At 39.2% G+C, this 24,140-nt stretch overlaps 1 protein-coding gene across 1 annotated transcript; it reads right to left on the reverse strand.

Annotated features, from left to right (window-relative positions):
- Positions 1-1,949: 1,949 nt before the first annotated feature.
- Positions 1,950-18,563, reverse strand: LOC144291141 (adhesion G protein-coupled receptor E3-like). Its single transcript, XM_077860860.1, has 6 exons — positions 18,552-18,563; positions 13,272-13,446; positions 9,572-9,685; positions 7,395-7,588; positions 5,131-5,289; positions 1,950-2,156 (listed from the first exon to the last, which is right to left on the reverse strand). The coding sequence occupies exons 1-6, from the start codon at positions 18,561-18,563 to the stop codon at positions 1,950-1,952; spliced, it is 861 nt and encodes a 286-aa protein (XP_077716986.1).
- Between the last annotated feature and the right edge of the window lie 5,577 nt (positions 18,564-24,140).

The following is a 24,140-nucleotide window of genomic DNA, read 5'->3' on the forward strand; positions in this document are numbered from 1 at the left end:
CTCTCTCTCTCTATGTCTCTCATGAATAAATAAATAAAATCTTAAAAAATAACACACTCACACACACACACCTGGAAATCTGAATTGTTGTACAAAATCTGTTTTTAAATGCTGTCAGCTTTTAAAAAAATTTGTGGTAAAATACACACAGTACATAACACAAAATTTACCATGCTAACAATTTTTGAGTGGATGGTTCTCAGTTCAGTTGATGCCTGTGTTAAGTACATTCATGCTGTTATGCAGCCATTCCCACTATCCATCTCCAGAACTCTTTTCATTCTGCAAAACAGAAATCTTTCCCATTGAAACACTCACTTTCCACCTCCTCATACGCCCCTGGTTCTCACTATCTAATCTTTGTCTCTGTGGGTGTGTATGACTGTTCTAGAGATCTTCTATGAGTGGAATCAGACAGGATGTGTCCTTTTGTTATTAGCTTATTTCATTAAGCACATGTCCTCAAGTTCACCCATGTTGTAGCAGGTATCAGGAGGTCCTTACTTTTTAAGGCTAAATAATATTCCATCCTATGTATATACTGCATTTGGTTTACCCCATCATCTGTCAAGACACTTGGGTTGTTTCTACCTTTGGCTATTGTGAACAATACTATGAACATGGGTGTGCAAATGTCTCTTTAGAACTTGCCTTCAATTATTTGAGGTAAGAACCCAGATGCTGGCAACTCTTTTTTAAATTAAAAACCATCAAGCAGACTCAACAAAAAACAACTGCTGACCAGTTAGGCCTGGGAAACAATTTTAGACCTTTAGTTTAGATTAATTTTGCTCATGAATATGACACTATTTGAGAAAGATCACTATCCTATGTTAAAAGTTTTCATTTAGCAAAGTGCTGAAAGATGACCCAATGGCTTTAGATGAACTATATTATCACAAAATAAATCACAATTAATCACAAAATAAACACCTCAGCGTCCTTCTTAATCTGCTAGATAAGCTTGATATCTACAGATCTGCTCAGTCTAACTTGTGGCTAGGAGACAGTCATGGGGCTATCTACATTAAAATTCATTAAAATTAAACACAATTTAAGAGTCACTTCCTTAGTTACACCAGCCACATGTCAAGTGCTTAAAAGCATAATGGCCAATGTCTACCATAATCTGAAGAGTTCAGATACAGAACACTTTCATCCTCACAGGAAGTTCTGCTGGAAAATGCTGGTGTAGATCTGTGTGCCTTGGATTAAATGAAGGACACTTAGGTTATTATCTAAAATCTCACAAAACCGGGGATCCTTGGGTGGCTCAGAGGTTTTAGCACTTGCCTTCAGCCCAGGGTGTGATCCTGGAGTCCCGAGATTGAGTCCCACATCGAGCTCCCTGCATGGAGTCTGCTTCTGTCTCTGCCTCTCTCTCTGTCTGTCTCTCATGAATAAATAAATAAAATCTTAAAAAAATAAAACCTCACAAAACCTATTATATGATTTCAGCCAAGTTACTTCCTCTGCTTGAGCTTCAACTTTGCTAAGTTAAATTAGTTTGAGTAGATATGTGATTTTCACCATTTCTTAAATACTTATTTGAGAGAGAGAGAGAGAGAGAGAGAGAGAGAGAGGAGGAGGAGAGGAGGAAATAGGAGAGGAGAATTAGACTCCCTGCTGAGTGTTGAGCCAGATGAGGCACATGTTCACATGACCCTGAGATCATGACCTGAGCCAAAACCAAGACTCGGATGCTTAGTGAACCACCCAGGCACATCCATTTTCACCATTTCATAGCCATGGAACTCCCTTCTAACACTTGTTCCCAGAGACCCACTTTTGACAGCATTAACATGAGCAGCTCTTGGCAATGGGAAGGTGGACTATCCACTCAAATTTTTGGACCTTTCTTCTTTCTTCCTACATCCAGTTACCCCTACTTGGGCTTTAGGTGCATAGTGGCAAAGCCACTAGAATTGTTCACAGAAAGTGAGTTTCACTCATTCTCCTACCTTGGGCTTTGTCTGGTTGATGCCTGTGAGGAAGAGCAGATGGGCCAGGAAGAGGCAGATGGAGAGTTGCAGGTGGAGGGAGGTGCTGGTGTTCTGGATGGGTCGGCAAAGGAGGAAGGTGAGGGCTGCCAGGAAGAGGCACAGCAGAGACAGGCTCAACCCCACATAGGTGATCATGGTCAGCACGGGATCCACCTATGAGCCAGCAAAGAAGGAATCCATTGTAGTTTCCAGCACTGTTATTATGTGCCTGATGGAGAGTCAGATGGGCATCCCAGTTAAGTCCCCCAAACAAGTGACTTTAACTCTCTGAGATCTGATGTCCCCATATTTAAAATGGAGGCAGTATTACAGGCTGAATTGTGTCCCCTGCCTCCAAATTCATATGTGGAAGTCCTAATCCCCAGGACCTCAGTATATGACTGTATTTAGAGACAGGGTCTTTAAAGAGCTGAGTTGTATGACATAATTAGGGTGGTCTTGATCCAACAGGACTGGTGTCCTTATTCAAAATTTGGAAACATTGGGCCTCCCCCGTGGCTCAGTGGTTTAGCACCACTTCCAGCCCAGGGCCTGATCCTGGAGAACTGGGATTGAGTCCCACATCAGGCTACCTGCATAGAGCCTGCTTCTCCCTCTGCCTGTGTCTCTGCCTCTCTCTTTCTCTCTGTGTGTGTCTCTCATGAGTAAATAAATTCTTAAAATTTGGAAACAGAGAGTGAGGACCATATGAGGACAGAGGGAGATGAAGGCCATCTACAGGCCAAGGAGAGAGGACTCAGAAAAAAGCAATCCTGCCAACATCTTGCACTTGGACTTTCAGATTCTAGATCTGTGATACTAAATTTCTGTTGTTTAAGTCACCCAGTCTGTGACACTTTGTTATGGCAGTCCTAGCAATCCAATAGAGTCAAAGATAGCATTTTCTACACAGGGCTGTTGGAAACCTGAAACCACCAAGCTGGCACTGTCCCATGGAAATATCATATGAGCATCATTCACAAGAGTCAAGATATGGAAACAACCTAAATATCCATCGATGGACAGAGGAGTAAAGACAATGAGGTGTATACATTCAATAGAATAGACCCAGCCTTAAAAAAAGAAGAAATCTTGCCATTTGTGACAATGTGGAGGAACCCTAGGGACATCAGATAAGTGAAACAAGCCAGACACTGGAAGACCAATACTGCATGATCTCACTTATATGCAGAATCTAAAATAGTCAAACTCACAGAAGCAGAGAGTAGAATAATTGTTGCCAGGGACTGGGTAGAGGGGAAAATGAGGAGATGTGACCAGGGGGCACTAAGCTTCAGTTATACAAGCTGAATGAGTTCTGGGGATCTAATGTGTAGTGTGGTGGCAAGAGTTAACAATGCTGTAATGTATGCTTGAAATTTGCTTGAAATCTTAATTCCCATCACATGCACACATGAAATGGCATCCATGTAGAGGTGACGGGTAAGTTATTTAGCTTGACTGTGATGGTCTTGTCAAAATGCATACACATATACCAAAACATCAAGTTGTTCATCTTAAATATATATAAATTTATTTTTTATTGGTGTTCAATTTGCCAACATATAGAATAACACCCAGTGCTCATCCCATCAAGTGCTCCCCTCAGTTTAAATATATATCTAATTTTTTTAATGTCAAGAATGTCTCCCTTGCCTTCCTAGATGTATCTTGCAAGAAGTTGCTGCAGCCAAATTCAAAAAGGTTGTTGCCTGTGTTTTCTTCTAGGATTTTAATGGAATCTTGTCTCACATTTAGATCTTTCAACCATTTGAATTTATCTTTGTGTATGGTGTAAGAGAATCGTCCAGTTTCATTCTTCTGCATGTGGCTGTCCAACTTTCCCGACACTATTTATTTATTTTTAAATATTTATTTATTTTACATTTATTTATTTATTTTTATTTTTTATTGGAGTTCAATTTGCCAACATATAGCATAACACCCAGTGCTCATTCCATCAAGTGCCCTCCTCATTGCCAACACCATTTATTAAAGAGATTGTTCTTTTTCCAGTAGATATTCTTTCCTGCTTTGTCAAATATTAGTTGATCATAGAGTTGAGGGATTTCTTGGTTCTCTATTCTGTTCCATTGATTTATGTTTCTGTCACTCATATGTGGAATATAAGAAATAGTGAAAGGGATTATAAGGGAAAGGAGGGAAACTGAGTGGGAAAAATTAAAGAGGGAGACAAATCATGAGATATTCCTAACTCTGGGAAACAAACAAAGGGTTGCAGATGAAGAAGTGGGTGGAGGGATGGGGTAACTAGGCGATGAGCACTAAGAAGGGCACTTGATGGGATGAGCACTGGGTGTTATAGTATAGGTTGGCAAATTGAATTTAAATAAATAAATAAATAAATAAATAAATAAATAAATAAAATCTAAAAAAAAAAAGAATGCCTAAATAAAGTTGTTTTTTTTTTTTCAAAAAAAAGATACATCCTATGAGGTAATTTTACATATTCCATTAGCCCTATTAAAAATATGAAAAAGAAACATAACATAATTTACTAGTATATTTTCTTTAACCTGCTAGGTTCCAAATATTATCTGTTCAATGTATGATCAATGTAAAGGGGATGTTTGACATTCTTTCCCTGGGTGTTGAGGGAGCACAGAGTTGTAGTCCCTGTTATCATTTTTGCATATTAGGGAGAGAAATTTCTAACATACAACACAATTCACTTATTCTGACATCCATTATTTACTATGTCCCTGTTCACAAAGGCGGTGGCTATCTTCTATACACTTCAAATCTGCCTGGCAGTCCTAGATGCTCAACAAATATTTGTCTAAGGAACGAATCCCCTTGTAAAATGCACATCCCTGACCCCCCAGTCTGGGTTTTCAAATCCAAATCCTTCAGGGATGGAGTCAAGAAAATGCATTTTAAAATAAGCATCTCTTGTGATACTTAGGAACAGGAAACTGAGAAGTACTTAGCGGCTTGCATTTCCAGGTCAACATTCTCTTGATTTCCACAGAAAATTTCAACAGCCTTTCACAAGTAGAGGGCTTGCTTTAAAATCTCTCTCCATTCAATATCAGAATGCAATCATTCAATCAATCCTCTTTTTTATGGAACTCGGTAATGTTCCACTTCAATGAAAGGTCAATTTATTTACAGAAGTAGATATTACCTGTAATTTGGTGGATGCCATGAGAATGGCAAAGCTGGAGAGGTGGCTGCAGCTGCAAACAGTTTGATTTTCATCTGAGGAAATGACTTGACAGCCTTCATTAGACCATGATGACCCTTGCCAGTAGACACAGAGGGGCTGCTCATTTTCTCTCTTTATCTGGAGAATAACCACATTGCCTTAGTCCGGTCATGGAATAACTAAAATTTACTGATTGTTGTTCGTACTCCAAAACATACAACATACATAGTTGATTTCATATCTACTATCTCATTGGCTGCTTACAAAACCCTTTGTGAGGCAGGTATTCATATACTCCTTTTCCATAGGAGGAAACTGATAGTTGTCCTGTGGTGATAAACGAGGAGATGGAACTCCAATTCTGGATTTCTGCCTTCAGAGCCATAAATCTTAACCATCCTACCTGACTGCCACTGTCATTTATAAGGTAAGCAAGAAAAGGAGATCATTTTTGAGGTCAGGGCAATATGATTTCCTGGAGAGGAGAATCCATCTGTTGAATTCCCAACAAATAGTCCTTATCTTATCTCCATTGCAATTGTCCTCATCACTGACACAGACAACACTGACATCTATGTATGTATGCAGGTACCAATCTATAGATCCAGCATGGAATAACAACCTCCACAGCAGCTTATGGTGTAGATACTGCTACTCTCCGAGGTGCACATGTTGGAGGATAGAGACACAGACATGTTAAGTAACACACAAAACTCAAAATATGGTATGTGCATAAAAGTGTTTCTCACTGTTCTTTCATTTGATGCTTAATGGCTAGTGACTTCCAACATCTTTTCATGTGATTCTTGGCCATATGTATATCATCTTTTCAGAAATGTCTGTTCAGATCCTTTGCTCTTTTTTAAAAATCAAGTTATTTTGTTGCTGTTGTTCAATGGCAGATGTTCTTTATGTGTTCTGGGTACTAATCCCTTATCAGGCATTTTTTTACCATTCCATGGGTTACCTTTTCACTCCATTTACTGTGTCCTTTGATGCACAGAAGTTTTTAGTTTTATATAATCCATTTGTCTATTTCTACTTTGGTTGCCTGTTTTTTGGTGTCATATCTAGGAAAATCTTTCTATGTCAAAGTAATGAAACTTCCACTGCTTTCTTCTAGAAGGTTTATAGTTTAGGTCTTATGTTTTTGTCTGTTCCATCTAGTGTTCATGTTGTATATGGTGTAAGGGTCTAACTTTACTCCTCGGCACACACATATCCAGTTTTCCCAGCACCATTTGCTGATGCCAGGCACTATTTTAAGGACTTTATACACATTGACTTATCTCTCCCATTAACCAACAAGGCACGTTGCTACTAGCAGTAGCAGAATCTTGGCTCCTGGGCTGAGCTCATCACAGAAGGCTGAGTAACTTGCCTAGTGGTGAGTAGGAAAGGAGATGGGACTTGAACACAGACCGCTCAGCTCCATCTCTTCCTGTAGTGGTTTAAAAAATGTCCACCAATTCTTTGGCACTCCCTTCAAAATGTCAAGCCTAATTCCACTCCCTTAGGTGCAGTCTCTCTTGGAGCACTCATGGAAGCCAGCTGCCATGCTGTGAGAACACTGAAGCAGCTCTCAGAGAGCCCCACATAGCAAGAAACAGAGGCTTCCTGCCAACAGCCAGATGGAGGAAGCACCCTGAAAACAAACCCTTTACCCTCAATGAACCCTTCAGGTGACACGTCCCAGCCAACATCTTGATGACAAACTTAGAAGAAACCTTGAGCCAGAGCCACCCAGCTAAGCCCCTCCCACATTCCTGACCCACAGAAAGCAAGTGAGTAATACATGCATATCACTTTAAGTTGCCTAGTTCTGAGGAAATTACTTACACAGCAAACAACCCCCTTGAAGAAGACAGAATCATTTTTAATTTTGGCAAGTTCTAAAACCCAGATAACTTTTTTGTTGAAATGTACCTGGTCTGATACCGTGTTATAGCACTTGAGAAGCATTTCAAAACCCCCTAATGACTATCACTCATTTTATATGCTGGTCTGGATTGGGGGACAGTTGAGGGGTTGATTCTGAGGTTATCTACTCAGTAGAGCTCAGGGGTAGCCCAGTTTCTCACTCTGGGTTCATTTTAGACTTTCTAACACCATGTCCCCCAGATGAGTGAGAATCTATCTCATTTTTTATAAACTTCCAACCTGTAAATTCATCAGCATGGAAACATTCCCAGTTAGTTACAAAATCCCTGCAGATGTAATGGAGTCACCTGGTTCTCACGCACCTTTTCATGCTGAAATGTGAAATTAATGGACATGGAGAGCGAAGTGTTCTTTCTGGATCCCACTGTACCACTCACTACTTTAGAGTTCAGGTAGAAATTATGCAGCTTTTCCTTTGTCATTAGGTTTTCCTCAGACACAAAGCTCTCATTGATGATGGAACCAATGGAAGCATAAGATATAAATGCGACAGCACCTGGATAAAGAAGAACCCCCCCCCAAAAAAAAAACAAACAAACAAAAAAAGAAGAAACCCCACCTAGGTTCAGTGATGCTCATTTGAAGGCAACATCAAAGATTTAACAAATTGTCTATGGTAGCTTTAATTTTTAGATAGGATGTCAGACCACTGAAAAAAATAATTTCAATTACCATCTATTGAGCCTTTACTATGGGACAATGTGGTGAGTCATTCACATTAAGTAATACTCTTTTAATTTTAAATATATTTTAAAATTTAAATAATAATTTCATCCTTGCTACCACTTTATTTTTTATTTTTTATTTATTTATTTAGAGTCAGATGCTACCACTCTTAATAGGGAAAATTTTCTTTGGTATTTTATAGTTAAGGAAAAGATTAAAGATAATAAAGAACTTTCAGTTCAAGCTTGGAAGGTGAAGTCATTATTTTATTCCTCAAAAATTGCAAAGCAGATCAATGAATCTGATGGAAGGCTAAAGGGATAGAGGAAGGAAGGCAAGAAGGCAGGCAGGTTAGAGATGGGTGAATGTGTGGGTACAGGAAAGGAAGAATGGATGGATTTAGTGAAGAACGGATAAATGGACGGAGGGAAGGAAGGATGGAATAGTGGATGGACAGATGGAAGGGTGGATGGATAGATGGATGTGTGAATGGATGGATGGAAGAACGGAAAGAAGGAAAGCTGGGTGATATGTGGACAGTGAGTGGATGACTCAGTGGATGGAGGGAAGGAAGGAAAATGAAAGATGGGAAAGAAGGATGATAGGAGAAAAATGAAGGAAAGATAGAAAGGAGAGAGGAAGGGAAGAGATGAAGGAGAGAGCAAGGAAGTGAAGGAGGGAGAAAAAGATGGGTAGGAGGTAATTTTGCAGGAGGGAAAAGACATATGGAAAGTAGTAAAAGAAAAATCTTAAAAATGATTAATAATAGACTGTACACAGTTTTAAAAATGAGTTAGACAAAAAAGGAATCATATATGTCATATACTTGAAACTAATATAATGTTTTATGTCTATTATATCTCAAGTAAAAAATTAAAAATATTAAAACTTAAATTTAAAAAGAAATGGATAAAAATAAACAGAAGTATTCAGAAGTTAAAAAGACAGTGAATAGTCTTTCCTGCTTAGTCGAATATTAGTTGACCACAAAGTTGAGGGTCCACTTCTGGATTCTCTATTCTGTTCCATTAATCTATGTGTTTTTGTGCCAGTACCACACTGTCTTGATGACCACAGCTTTGTAGTACAACCTGAAATCTGGCATTGTGATACTCCCAGTTATGGCTTTCTTTTTTAATATTCTCCTGGCTATTCGGGGTCTTTTCTGATTCCACACAAATTTTAAGATGATTTGTTCCAACTCTCTGAAGAAAGTCCATGGTATTTTGATAGGGACTGCATTAAATGTGTAAATTTCCCTGCGTAGCATTGACATTTTCACAATATTAATTCTTCCAATCCATGAGCATGGAATATTTTTCCATCTCTTTGTGTTTTCCTCAATTACTTTCAGAAGTGTTCTTTAGTTTTGAGGGTATAGATCATTTACCTCTTTGGTTAGGTTTATTCCTAGGTATCTTCTCTAGGAAATGGGGAACCATTCACTGTTCATGTGCAGGGGAAAGACATCCATTTAAGGAAACCAGCCTAGAGCACCCTAGAGGGTGGAGGTGACTTAAGCAAGGAGCACACATGGGAAGTCATTAAGAAATCTCAACTTCAGTCCCACTCCAACACATCCAATGTAAACACAATTGTGTATAGGAAATTGGATTCTTTTCATCTTTCTTTTTTTTCTGGCTGTAAGAGCCCAGTGTAAATTTCCCAGACCTAGGCTTTAGAAACATCATCCACAGAACCTCCTCATGTATGATAAAGGGCCTCTGGGAACTGTTTTATAGGAGCAACATGGAATTCCATTGGGAATATTCTTGGGCTGATGTCTAAGTTCTAGGACCTCAATATACTATACCTCCCAAGCTTTCCTTCTGAATGGTGGTGCAGAGAATGTCCATGGTCTGGTTTCCTGCCTTCAGCCTGAATGTCTTCATCAGGCTGCATTTCTCAACCCTTCGTGTTTCAATGTCTAAAAAACAGAGAATGATTGGTTAACAGCAACATCCCCTTGCCTACCTTCCTCAATGTGATAATTACCTGCACTGGACACCAAAAAGAAAAGCCCATACACTCTAGGGACTGCTTACTCTTGATTAGTGTGGGAAAGAAATGGCCAAATCCTGTGGGCATTTAGTTAAATTCATAAAGTGAACTGGAAATGAACCAGACACCTTCACTCTTTTCTTTATCATTATTATGATATATACATATGATATGAAATTTACCATTTTAACCCCAGTTAAGCATACAGTTCAGTGGTGTTAAGCACAGTCACATCTTCACCATCCCTCTCCATAACTTTCTTATCTTCCTAAACTGGAACTCTGTTCCCATTAAACCCCCTCATGCACACCTGCCTCCCATATCTACTTCCTGTCTCCATGGATGGGACTCCTTTAGGGATCTCCTATCAGTGGGATATGGAATGTTTGTTCTTTGTGTCTGCTTATTTCCCTGAGCACAATGTTCTCAAGGGTCCTCTGTGCTATAGCGAGTGTCAGAATATCCTTCCTTTAAGGCTGAATAGTATTGCATTGTCTGGATACATTACATTTTACTTATCTAATCATCTGTGAATGTTTACTTGAATTGCTTCCACCTGTTGGCTGCTATGAACAATGCTGCTGTGAACATGGATGTATGAATATCTCTTTGAGTTCCTGCCTTCAACTCTTTGGAGTACAGACCCAGAAGAGGAATTGCTGAGTCATGAAATAATTCTATGTTTAGTTTTTTTTGTATATTCTTTTTGAGGAACAAATTCCACATAGTTGCACCATTTTACATTCCCAGCAGCAGTGCATAAGGGCTCCCATTTCTCCACATCCTCACCAATGCTTGTTATTTTTGGTAATAGCCCTCCAAGTGGATGTCAAGTGTTGCCCTTTGCTTTTCAACCCAGCACTGATTTACAGACTAGAAGGGAAGGCAAAGCAGAAAGAACCACATCCAAATCAACAAGGGAGGCAACACATTGAAAGTGATGTTGACAAGAACTGTGATGTTTGGGATTCACCTTGGAACCACCACCTTACTATGTATGATGTGCTATGAGTGACCTTGGGTCAGTGGCTTAATCTTTCCTAGCTTCAATTTCCTCATCTACAAGATTGGGATAATAACACTGATAGCCTTAAGGAGTTACCAAATATTAAAGGAAATCACTAGTGTGCATTCTTTGGCCATGTATGATGAGCCAAGGCATAACTGTGATTGAGACAGACAGGGTCCCTTAGCTTCGTGGATTGCAGATAATATGCACTCTGGTTTAGCTACGTTGGGTATTTATTTTTTACTTTCTTTTTAAAATTGTTTTATGTTTCATCACATTTTTTGTATATTCTTTTATTGGAGTTCAATTTCCCAACATATAGTATAATACCCAGTGCTCATCCCATCAAGTGTCCCCCTCAATGCCCATCACCCAGTCACCCCATCCCCTGCCCACCTCTCCTTCTACTACACCTTGTTCGTATCCCAGAGTTAGGTATTTTTTAGTGAGAAAAGGGAAAGAGTGTATTAATGCCTCCTTTATGTACATGTTGATTAATGTCAGGTCAAGCCCTGATAGAGGATAGAATCTCCACACCCAGGTGCAGGTAACAGAAGTTCCTCTATGCTCTCTGGTGTCTGAACCTGGAACCAGCAGGGACCACAAAGGACTTAAAATATATACCTGTGTAGAATGGAAATACTAGCATCTGCAGACTTCTGTATCAAAAATAAACCGTCCTGTCATTAACATCCAGAATTAAAATCACATTCTTGGCAACATGGTATCTTTAAAATAGGAAAATCATATTTTACACACATACACACACACACACACACACACAAAGATCATATGAATGGAATATTTCTGAATTCATTTTTTTGAATTTATTTTTATTTTTATTTTTATTTTTTTGAATTTATTTTTTTAAAAAGAGGAAATTAGGATATCTTTATTTGTATATATGTGTGGGTTATATGTATATATACTAGTATGTATAACATGTATTATATATGTATACTATATACACACATATAGGAGTATATATAACTTATGTATTTTATAAAATGTACATGTATATATAAATAAATGGGGATTATATGTATATATATGTATATATGATATATATTACATATGTATACATGTACACACATATAAAAAAGTAGATATAACTTATAATATGTATTCCATGTAATTCATATGTATATATTATATATAATTTCTATACATAAAGTTTGTAGATCTGAAAACAGAGACTCAATGAGATAAGGATACTAACCCAAGGCTAACTTATGCCAAGAGACAAATTGTTCTTTGAAATTCAGGTCTGTTGACAAGGTCTGGCTCTTAACCAGTACAGAATACTTCTCACCCAGAGTCCATTAGAATCACTTGGGGACATTTAAAATCACTGATGTGCAGGCCTCATCCCCAAGTGGCCCTTCTATAAGTATTTTTTAAATGTCCCATTCATTCTAATGAGTGTCCAATGCCAAGAATCAATTCACTGAGCATGGTAGAGAGACTAAGATGGTACTCCATGACCCTCATCCTGGTCTTGGGGTAATCATGCCTTGGGGTAAGTTCTTCCTTTTAACTATGGGTTGGCCCTACAACTTGCTTCTATAAGCAATAGAATATGACAAAGGTGATGGTGAGGTGTCATGGTCATGATTATATTACGTAAGATAGTAACTCCCATCTTGCTAACAGACACTTTCTTGAGGACTTTGATCAAACAAGCTTCCCTACAGAATGGCAAGGCACTGAGGGAGGCCTCCAAACTCCATCCAGCAAGAAATCAAGGCCCTCACTCAAACACCCCACAAGGCAAGGAATCTTGCCAACACCATGGGAGCTTAGAAACAAATTCTCCCTTGTTCAAGCCTTCAGGTGAGACTTCAGCCCCAGTAAATCTTTTCATTCAGTCTTGGGAGATGCTTTGAATCAGAGGCCTCAGCTAAGCCATGTCCTGACTCCTGGACCCATGGAAACTATGAATTACAGATGTGCTGCTTGTGATCTCTTGCTTTGCAACAATCATTAACTAGTACTCTAAGCTAGAATACCTTTCTCTGAATCTCCAGGATTATAGATGGTGTGTACTTTCTTCTTGCTGAGCTGTATTTCGTGGAATATTCATAAGAAATAGATATCTCAAATCCAAAATTAAAGCCACATACTATTCATTTTCTTTCTCTTTGTAGTACCTAATGAAATTGTCTACCTCCAAACTGTTGACAGTAGGTCAATGTAGAGGAAAATAAATTCATGAAATCTAAAATTGTACCAGGCAGTGCACATTGATTATTTGTGTACTGGTTGAAAGAAAAATATGTACCCAGACCTAGTGTAAAGTCTAATTCCTGGCTCTTCCACCATTGAGGAGGCCAGAAATTCATTCACTTTTCTGGGCCTCACCATCCTTATTATAAAATAGAGATAATCACACCTACACTCCAGCATTGCTAGGAGGATTGTGTGAGATGATACACAAACACCCTAGAACCGAGACTGACAACATGGAAGAGGAGCTGTGCTTACCAGAGTTGTGATTCCTTACCCATAAAAGGCCCTTCCACATTCTGTCTTTCTTTTGTATTTCTGACTGCAGCTGCAAGGACAGCCTTCTCCATATTCTGCAGGTATAATGTCACTAGCACTGCTTTCTCTTTGGGTTTTCCAGTGGTTAATTGGGAAGTGAGGTTTGTGAAATTAAGGTAGGAATCCCCGATTTCCTGTTAGAAATAAGGCTTGTTAGATGAACAGGAGGCTTTGAGAGGTCAAAGTCTTTTAATCAAACAATTCAAACAAATCAAACAAGCTTGTGTTTTGGTCAAGTAAATCTACCAATAGCCCCAGGCCCAGGATCTGGGACTGTAAAAGCAAAAGCATGTTAGTTTAATATTTATTCCAAAGTATATGGTTTCATTCACATGGGGAATATAAAAAATAGTGAAAGGTATTATAGGGGAAGGAGGGAAAATGAGTGGGAAAAATTTGAGAAGGTGACAAAACATGAAAGACTCCGAACTCTACAAAATGAACAAGGGGTAGTGGAAGGGGAGGTCAGCGGGGAATGAGGTGATTGGGTGATGGGCACTGAAGGGGCACCTGACAGGATGAGCACTGGGTGTTATACTATATGTTGGCAAATCAAACTTCAAAAAATATGTATATATAAACTTATTCTATAATAAAACTGTTTTACTTCTCTTAGACTTTTGTGGTGTATTTTTCTGGGTTGGGAGTTGGGAGAAGATTTTGATTTTCCTTGCCTTTCCCCAATATTTTGCCATGTAATAACTGAAAATTCAGTTTGACATGAAGCATAAAAGAGGAGTATTTCCTCTCATTGACAGAGGTTTGAGGGCGCTCAAAGCCTTACTGGGAACATTTCATACCCCAGTATGCACAGACTCTAAAGGACCTCTGTGAAATGGGATTCCCCTGAGTTGGCAAACCCTAGTTGAGCCCAATTCTGAGAATCTTCACACACTTCATATCCTAAGATGAGAAGTCTCAGTACACTCATTTCCTCAGCATGTCTTTCAATACTTTTGCTTATCATAGTAGTTTTTGGTTTTGATTTGCTTAAGAATCCATCTATATTGGTCAAAGATTAAAAAGTTGTGGTTATGTAGGATGAATAAGTCTTGACACATCATGTACAGCATGATGACTCTAGTTAAGAACACTATATAATATACTGTACATTTGCCAAGAAATTTCAGGTGCTCTTACCACACACACACACACACACACACAGACACGCGTGCGCGCACACACACACAGGTAAATGTGATGAAATGGGTATGTTAATTAGCTATCTGTAGTTATCATTTCATTATGTAGGTCAAAATATCATGATGCACTCCCTGGATATATAAAATTGTTAGTAAAAGAGATTTTTTAAAATTCAGAGATGAGTGTTTTAGAGCAGTTTTGGGGCAGTGAAACTATTCTTTTTGATACTATAATGGTGGATACATGTCATTATACTTTTGGCAAAATGCACAGAATGGACAACATCAAGAGTGATGTCTGGGATGCCTGGGAAGCCTGGGTGCTCAGTGGTTGAGTATGAGACTTCGGCTCAGGGCATGATCCCGGGGTCCAGGATCGAGTCCCACATTTGGCTTCTTGCAGGGAGCCTGCTTCTTCCTCTGCCTATGTCTCTGTCTCTCTATGTGTCTCTTATGAATAAATAAATAAAATCTGTAAAAAAAAAAAAGACTGATGCCTTAATGTCACTCTGGCCTTTGGGTGACATTGACATGACATTGCAGGTTCACAAAAGTACCATCTGGTGCAAGATAGCCAGGGAGGCTGTGCCTGTGCGGGGGTGGGGGTCGGGAGACGGGGATATATGGGAAATCTGTATTTCTGGTCAACTTTGCTATGAACCTAAAAGTGCTCTAAAAAACAAAGTCTACTTAAAAGAGGGGTGGTGGTGGAGAAAGCATCCACCAGCACCTAGAGCCAAAGGAAAGGCACTCAGACCTTCAGGGATAGAGCAGTGTTTCCCTTTCCACAGCCATGGGACAGCTTTGAGAAACTGGTACAGATTTGTCTGCTGTTGTCCTGAGAACCACTCAAATTTAACTAAGAGAGAAGAAGAAAAGGAGTATTTGTTATTTTTCCTTTTAATCAGCTTGTGATGGCTGTCTAATAGTTTTTATACATAAGCCCGAAACACATAGTTTAAAACTGGCCAGCAAAACACAGCTTTGGCACCAACTCACTGTGTGACCGTGGCAAAGTCACTGAAATCTCTCTGGGCCCCAGGATCCCTCATTAAACAAAAAGGAGTTCAAAACATATGGTCTTTATGTTTTCCTTAGGCAGTCAAAGTCTTTGAATAATTATATTGGAGGACCAACTATGTACACTGACCAATCCAGTCTTTTTTCTTGAACAATTTCATGGAGCTATAATTAACCCACAGGACTCAACCATTTAGAATGTATAATTCAATGGCTTTTAGTGTATTCACAAATTTGTACAACCATCACCACAATCAATTTTAGAGCAATTTCCACCCTCCCCTAAAATCTGCAATCCTGGGCAGTCACCCTCAATCCCTCCATCCTATCCCCCAATCCCTGGCAATCACTAGTTCACATTCTGTGTCTCTCAATTTGCCTATCTGGACAGTTCATGTAAATGGAATCACACTCTCTGTGACCTTATGTGTCTGGCTTCTTTCACTGAGCATCATGTTTTCAAGGTCCATCCATGTTGTAGCATGTGTCAATGCTTCAATCCTTTTTATGGCTCAGCAACAGCTACATTTCTTTTGTCCACTTATGAGTTACTAAGCAAGTCAGTCATTTCCAGTTTCTGGCTTTTGTGAATAATGCTACTGTGAACACTGGTACAAGCTTTTGTGTTGACCTGTATTTTCAATTTTCTGGGAGTATATACCTAGCAGTGGAATGCTGCATAATATGGTAATTCTATGTTTAACTGAGATACTGCCAGAGTGTTCACCAAAGAAGCTCCATGGCTTTTCTTTCCCTTCCACATGAATGAGTTTGCTGCTTACTTCACATCCTCACACCTTGATGACAGCTTTGCTAGAGACCCTGCATCAACACATCCAGCAAAGGACTCCCTGGATTCCTAACCCATAGTAATTTGGAGATAATAAATATTGTTTAAGCCACTATGTTTTGGGGTCACTTGTTACACAAGAATATATATCAAATATACTTGCACACTATGGTGAGCTATCCCACCCTATGTCACTCACTGTATTCTGAGGATGGTCTGCTTCTGTACACCTTGTGCAAGCAGAATGCAAACCTTGGTAAACCTTACCTGCTTCTGACAGTCTTGGAAAGTTGGCTCACTATTATTCAAGTTAGAACAAGTCTCTTGTTTGATTTCTAGAAAATAAAAGAATATAGATTCAGCAGAGGAAAGAAGGTACCATGTCTACTTTAATTAGGACAGGTTTGTCTCCATAGTCTTGGCAGGATCCAGAAAGGGTGGAAAATACTTATTGTAAAGAAATAATAATCAAACTGAAAATAGTATACATTAAAAAATAAGGAAGATATATGTATAAATCTGAGAGAAAAATTATTATTATTCAACTTCCATCTCATTCTTGATTCTCAAATTGAAAGAGTTGGACTTTTTTTTTTTCCAAGGTCACAACAAATGCAGTCAGGTCTAAGAAGCCCATTGTCCAAAACAGGAACCACCAGCCACCTGAGGCTATGGCTAGTCTGAACTGAAAAGTACTGTAAGCATAATGCCTTCTGGAGACCAAAGACAATGTGAACAAAAGCATACAAATGGTCTCATTAATGATTTTTATATAAATTACAGTTTGAATGATAATACTTTGCATATGTTGAGTTCAGTAGGTTATTAAAATTAATTTCCTGTTTTTACTTTTTGAATGAAGCTACTAGAAAATTTAAAATTACTTGTGTAGCTCACATAAGTGGCTTCTGTCAGATTTCTCTTAGAAAACATTCCACTAGAAAATATGTGGAGATATACTTAAATTCAAACCCAGCAAAACAAACCATTTTCCTTTTCAAATAAATATGACTATTTCCTACTGTATATATTAGGGAATTTGGAGAGACAGCAAATATTCTTATTACTTAAGCTAAGTTTGCAAACTATGGCTTTGGGCTGGCCCACTGACTGTTTTCTTTTTTTTGTAAATAAAGTTTTATTGGCACACAGCCACATCTATTCATGTATATGGCTGCTTTGACATTAGAAAGATGGGGTTGAATAGTTGCAACAGAGACCACATGGCCTGAAAAGTGTGAAATATTTACTAGATGACCCTTTATAGTAAAATTTTGCTGACTTTCAACTTAAAGGAGATATCCATGTTATGGGGTGGTGGTAAATGGTGTAAATGTGTGAAGTATTCTGCATGACTTTGGATGCAGAAGAGGACTTATTTTTTAAACTGGGTATATCATTAATTTTGAGATTGACTCCTTTAAACAAAAATATTTTCTAATTCCCTCATCTGCAAAAGGTATGATGATTACTTCTATTTTACAGGTTATACACTCGAGACTGAGAATCGAAGCATTTTCCCTAAAATTGCACAGCTACTTAATTAGAGTTGAGATGGAACACAAGTCAATTTCACCTGGACCTCGAATTCTTAGCCATCTCTCACATAATGAGGCTACAGAGAAAAGGAACAAGACCTTCAGGCAGGATACTGAAGTTCTTTCCCTGTGAGAAGCCTATGGCTAGCTTCACTTCCAAGATTTGCATATTCTTGCAGTAATGCCACTTTTATTACAGGCCCAGCATCACCTTTGTGTGTGACTTTCTTGTCTGTGAGTGCTTCTTTTCCTGTGGTTGAGACATATTCAGGGTAAGAACAGTAGTATTTTTCATTGTCATAGACACAGGAAGCAAAATGAGGGCAGGGGTTGCTTGTACATGGATCTGTAGAGAGAAAAAGAGAGAGAGAAGGCAGCTCTGTGGGTTCTCTGTTATTGTATTCAATATTTAATCAATCTAATTCCATTTGAAGTCTTATGTCTTAAAATGTCAGCAAAAGACTTTACTCCTAACTCTGGGAAATGAACAAGGGGTAGTGGAAGGGGAGGTGGGTGGAGGGATGGGGTGACTGGGTGACGGGCACTGAGGGGGGCACTGGACGGGATGAGCACTGGGTGTTATACTATATGTTGGCAAATTGAACTCCAATAAAATATATACAAAAAATAAAAAAAGTAAGAGTCTTTCTTCTAGTACTGTCACTAGATGCACTTTTAAGTTTTGGAATCAGTTAATAAGCTGGTTAAATCAGTGGAATTCTGTTATTGATATTAGACAGACAACTTACCTCCTCTGCCATCCGCTACCTACAATTTGATACAAAGAAATATACAACATTACATACGTCCTTTTCCTGCCCCACATGCCTAAGCAGACCTAATAATGGGGAAATCTCAGAAAAACTCAGTTGACCCACTGCTCTAATATAACTGCCTCAACTGGACAAAAATGTCAATATCATAAAAGAAAAAGAAAAAGAAAGGCTGAAAATAACTGTTCTAGACTAAAGGAGATTAAAGAAACATAATAACTATATATAATGCCTAAGTTATTATTAAATAAATCCTAAATTTGAAAAAAAAGCATTATGGGAGCAATAGAAAAATTTGACTATGTACTTTAATAATATAATTGTATCAGAGGCAAATTTCTTAAAATGACATGTAAGAATACGTCGTTCTTACTAGATCAATGCTAAGGGATTTAGGGGCATGATACCTGCAATTTATTTTCCAATGGATTCAGAAAAAAATATAGAAATGTACATGAATCATTTTTTAAAATGACTATATAATATCAAGTGACATATAACTAAGTGGAAGATATATCTATTGTATACAGATATGTGAACCTTAAAACTAAAAGAACCAATTATTTTATTGGCAAAAATGGGTTTATTTGGGATGGAGGAGAATTGCAACCATATCTGAAGCAAACACCAGAGGAAAGTTCAAGGTCCAATGACATGAAGGAGGAAGGAGATAGCTCTTTTATACAGCAAAGAGGAAGTTAGGCAGGGATGTTCTACACAAAAAGTCCATTGGAGTAGACTGGGAACTTGAAGTATAGTGGCTTCTCATTGTCTGAGCTGTGACCGTCTTTCTTTGGTTGAGCTGTGGCTATTTCTCACTGACTGGCCTGTGGCTGTCTCTCACTGACTGTGACTATCTCTCGTTGGCTAGTTAGTTGGGGTGGGAGGAGGGAAACAGGGCTGAAGAGACTTTCTTCCTCCTGCTGATGGAGTGAAGTAGTATTGGTTTGCAAAGTCCATCTCTTCTTGTTGGATTTACAATTAACCACAAGTGGTAGGACAGGAGAGCTCCCCTACAGACCTCGTATTAGTGAGGTTTCCATTTATTAATTTTCACTGAGAGCTACCTATAATTACTTTTGCTAATAGATATTTGTGGGTATAGATAGGTAGCTAGGAAACCTGAAGGAAATGTGGCAGTATGTTAGCAATTGATGAATCCAGGTGAAGATATAAGGTGATCATTTTTACTATTGTTGCAATGTTTCTATAGATTTAAAATATCCAAAATAAAAAGTTGACTAAAGAAAACCATCGTGCTATGTTTTATTAGGAGACATTATCCTGTCCAAAATCCACATTCTTCCTGTTTTGGCTCCTACCTAGTCACTAGATGCGCTTTAGTGTTTGCAGCTCAAACTAAAGTGATGACATTGTAATCTTAATACATTATAATTCCTTGTCTCTTCTCACTAACCTTTACACTGTGGGGGAATGAAGTAACCTTACTGCTGTACCACTTACTTAACTGGGACCTCAGTTGATTTCTGAAATCTCTCCAAGCCTCCTTGTCCTCCTTTAAACTGAGAGTGGAACAATGTGACCACAGATTGGGCTAAGTAAGGTCTCTCTGACTAATAGGTCAGTTGCATTGATTTTGTTAACTGCTCTGTGATTATTTTAGAACATGTCCTTGTTCTTAGAATGCATATTGAGGTCTTAAGGAGTGCAGGAGTATGATGTGTGCAGCTTCTTCTCGAGTCATTTAGAAAAAAGATTATGTGTTTGTGTATTATATATATATGTATATATATATATATACATGTCATGTATGAAATTACTATACTATATATATCATACACAGAGTATACAAATGTATGTTCCATGTATATGTATTATATACACAACTGAACGGATATCTATATGTGTCTATATATAATGTTTATTATATATAATACTTATATGATAAACATTTCATGAATCAAGGGAGGGAGGGAAGATCTGAAAATATTCTTCCAATTTTTCTATTAATTTGAAACTATATAAAATGAAAAGTTTCCATCAAAGAAGAGTAGGGAGAGAGAGAAGGAGGGAAGAAATGGATCAACATTAGATTTATTTTTTTATTGTGTGTCTGGACCAAAAGAAGCAAGACCTCATTTGGGTAGTTGAGTGTGGTTCACCTAGAAAGGATGGGAGAAATCATCTCCAACCCTTATAGGGCACTTGCTTTGTGCCAGGACTATTTCAGCCCTTTCCATATCATACTACTGACTTTAGAACAACTCCATGAGATGGGTACTATGATTATCTCCATTATATAGATTAGGAAATGAAGCGCAAAGAGATTGGCTTGTCTACTGTCCCATAGGTAGTAAGTGATCAGGCCAGGATTCACACCCAGGCAGTCTGGCTCCAGAAACTATGATCTGAAGGGATGATCATTTCTACCTCCAGGCATCTTGAGAAGCAGTTGATTTTGTCACAAGAAATAAGAGGCACTTTGGAATCTTTAATATTCATCAATGTAAGGTGAAAGGAAAGGTTGTGGAGATGGAGGCAAGCTTGGCTGCCAATCTCTGGCATCTGGAACACTCTGCATTTGCGGGTGGCAGCAGCAAATGAAGACGTGATAGTTTTCAATCCCTCCAGTCTGGAAAGAGTATGCCCAACCCAACTAGTGAGTGGTAAGATCTTTTTAACTGGGGCTGCTAAAAAGAATCAAGTGTATGTATTGGGTTTGCATTTTGTTTCGATTGGACAGCACTGGCCCACTTGAAAAGAATGGGGACCCTGCTTAAAGGATAATGTAAGGAGGAAGACGACTGGACTTGGGGAACCGTGGGAAAGACAGGAAGAGATTAAGGATGCTTCTGGAGTCTACTGGAAGCAAAGGAAAGATACCAGGAAAAAAGTGGGATTGTATTGAAGGGCATGGTGGATCTTTTGAAAGTGTCAGGCAAAACAGAAGCCTGCTTTCTAATTCTACCTTTGTATGAAACTGGGCATAGTCGTCCATCTGGACACAGTGCAAAAGTTGTAGAATAATAATTGAGGAACTGCACAAAATTGTCAGTATTTGGCCACTCTGGACCTACAAAAATGGCAATCAGTGTAGCTCGTCCTAATTCACTAAGAGTTGCAGAGCTCTTAGAAATGATGCCAGGCTTTGCAATTGTCTGTTGAGGCCATGGGGGCAAACCCACATCCTGATGGACTGTACCCTGTTGCATCCAGTATCCGTATATACCGGACAGTGACTTAAAAAGAGGCTTGCTCTTGGTTTCAAGTGCCAACATACCTCTGCCCGATGAACTGTGTTTTGTCACAAAGATGATCAAGCAGGGAAGCCCTGAGGAAAATAAAAGGAAGGTATTAACATTTCAGGAATCTTCCTTGAGTCTTTCAGGGAGCTTCTGAACATGACTGGGCTACCTGCCTGTTTCTCCCAAAGGCAGAGTTTGATTTACAACATAGAACTTAGTGTCTTGACTACAAAGATGTTAAATAGGAGTTCAGTTCCCTGATCCTAACAACGTTCAGAATCATTTCATTAAGTTTCTAACCAATTTTATAAAACTAACAAATGCTAGAAATTTACTCAAATGAACTCTTCTTCCAAAGCTGCTAAGCACTTACATCAGGTTTATGCTGGTGTGGCTGGAGGCCGATTTGAAAAGAAGAACACAAAAGAAATGTGTACTCATACATGCTGGAGAGAAAGTATGAAGGGACATAGACCTGGGTGTGAAGAGTGCTCATTTCTAGGTAGTTTTTAATTTGCTCATCTGCATTTTCTAACTTTTCCTAGAGTAAACATGGATTACTTGCCTAGTGATTTAGGAAGTACTATTGTGTCTTTGCGGAGAATACAAAATGATACTGGGGAACAGAAGCCATGAAAGTGTTAAAAAATACCAGCATTTGAGAAAAATATCAGAAGCATCACCACAACCACCAGCCCCATAAATACAGGAATCCAGCCTTTTTTGGTGACACTCATGATTTTTAATCATGGTGACCTTTGATTATTTTGAAGACAGAGCAAAGAGTTTGGTTGCCCTAGCAGTTAAAACCCCATCTTCTTGTATGAGTCATCCTGGTTGTTCTGATGAAACCATTAGGACCCAGACGGTGTTCCTCTTTTCCAAGTCAGCCCAACTGCTGAGGAAGTCATTGAAAAGATTTGACTGCCCCCATCCCTGGCTGGTGCCTCTCACAGGAGGAGGACCGTGGGTCTGAGGGCCCAGGAGGCTGAGGACGCGTCCCTGGCCCCTGTTCAGCATCCAGGGTCCTGGAGAGACCCGTTCCGCTCCTCCCCCAAGGATCTCGAGGTCACTGGGACCTGGTTGCAGCCACTGAGCTGTGGCATTGGGAGGGGGTAGGGGTAGGGGCTCTCAGGACTTGTGCTTTCAGGTGACCCCCACCCTCCTGCCTGGCCTCTTCCTTGTATTTAATTAAACCCTTTTTTAAACCTGAAAAACAAAAGACTTGACTGCCAGTTGACCATGAACTGGACCCAGGCACTCAGAGGCTACTCATTCCGGTCATTGTAGAGAGGGTTCCATTGCCTTTCCTACTCTCGAGTCTGCTTCAAGGACATTGCCTGGAGATAGTGATGCGGTGTATGCATGACTGAACCCAGTTAAGGCCCACCTCTCTATATAAACTTACAAGATTTAGCACATGGTGTAAGGATCCATTTATATTGCTGTTGCCCAAGACAAACTTGTATGCAAGTTCCCTTTGCTTATTAAAACTGCCACGCCCCCCCAACCTAGAGTGACCTATCTCTTCCAGTATCTCCCTGCCCTGGAATAATGGGGTCCATTTCAGATCATACCTAGGAATCTCCCAAAAAGGAGGGTTGTGAACCAGTATCAACTCCACAGCCCAGCAGGTAGGTGCCAACTCCATGCTTCTGAGAGGTAGCTGGATCCAGATGGTCAGTGTGGTTCCTGCAGAACTAGAGTGCCTTCCCCAAAAGGAACTGGAACAGATTGACCACTGCCTAACACTTTCCTCCCTGCTCACCTTGCCCTGTAACTCTGCCTCAGATTTTACCAGGGGGAAGGAGAAAGAGGAGTAGAGAAAACAGGAGAGCAGAGGTGAAGTTGGAACATGTGGACTCATCAGTGAGGCTGAGGATCAATGGAAGCTGAAGAAGCAAAATGTCCCTGTAATTATACCTCTCTGTTGAAGCTGACCTCATAAAAACAGACAGTAGAATGGTGGTACCAGTTGCTGGGGGGACAGGAGTGGGCCTGGGGAGATGATGTTTAAGGGCACTAACTTGGAACTAATAAACAGGTAAGTCCTGAAGATCAAGTGCACAGCATAGTGATGATAGACAACAGCACAGTAGGAGAAACCTCAAGGCTGCCGACAGACTAGATTTCATCCGTTCCCATGAAACACAACAAATGGTACCTATGTGATACCATAAGATGTCAGCTAAAGTGAAGGTGGCCATCATTCTGCCATATATAAATGTACCAAATCAATATGGTGTACACCTCAAACTTACATAATGTCATGTACCAATTATGTCCCAATAACATTTTTAAACATTAAATTTAAAACTAGTGGTTTTGATGCCAACAGCTATAGCAGAGAAGGTGGACA

The sequence above is a fragment of the Canis aureus genome, chromosome 19 (genome assembly GCF_053574225.1).
Source record: "Canis aureus isolate CA01 chromosome 19, VMU_Caureus_v.1.0, whole genome shotgun sequence".
Classification (NCBI taxonomy): Eukaryota; Metazoa; Chordata; class Mammalia; order Carnivora; family Canidae; genus Canis; species Canis aureus.

What these genes read in the sequence shown, in the direction of transcription:
- LOC144291141 (XM_077860860.1), bottom strand. An exon ending in TGTGGAAGGGCCTTTTATGG is followed by an intron (nt 9,686 to 13,271) that starts GTAAGGAATCAC and finishes TCTGTTTTTTAG; the next exon opens with ACATTGAAACACGAAGGGTT. An exon ending in TCACATTTCAGCATGAAAAG is followed by an intron (nt 5,290 to 7,394) that starts GTGCGTGAGAAC and finishes GTTATTCTCCAG; the next exon opens with ATAAAGAGAGAAAATGAGCA.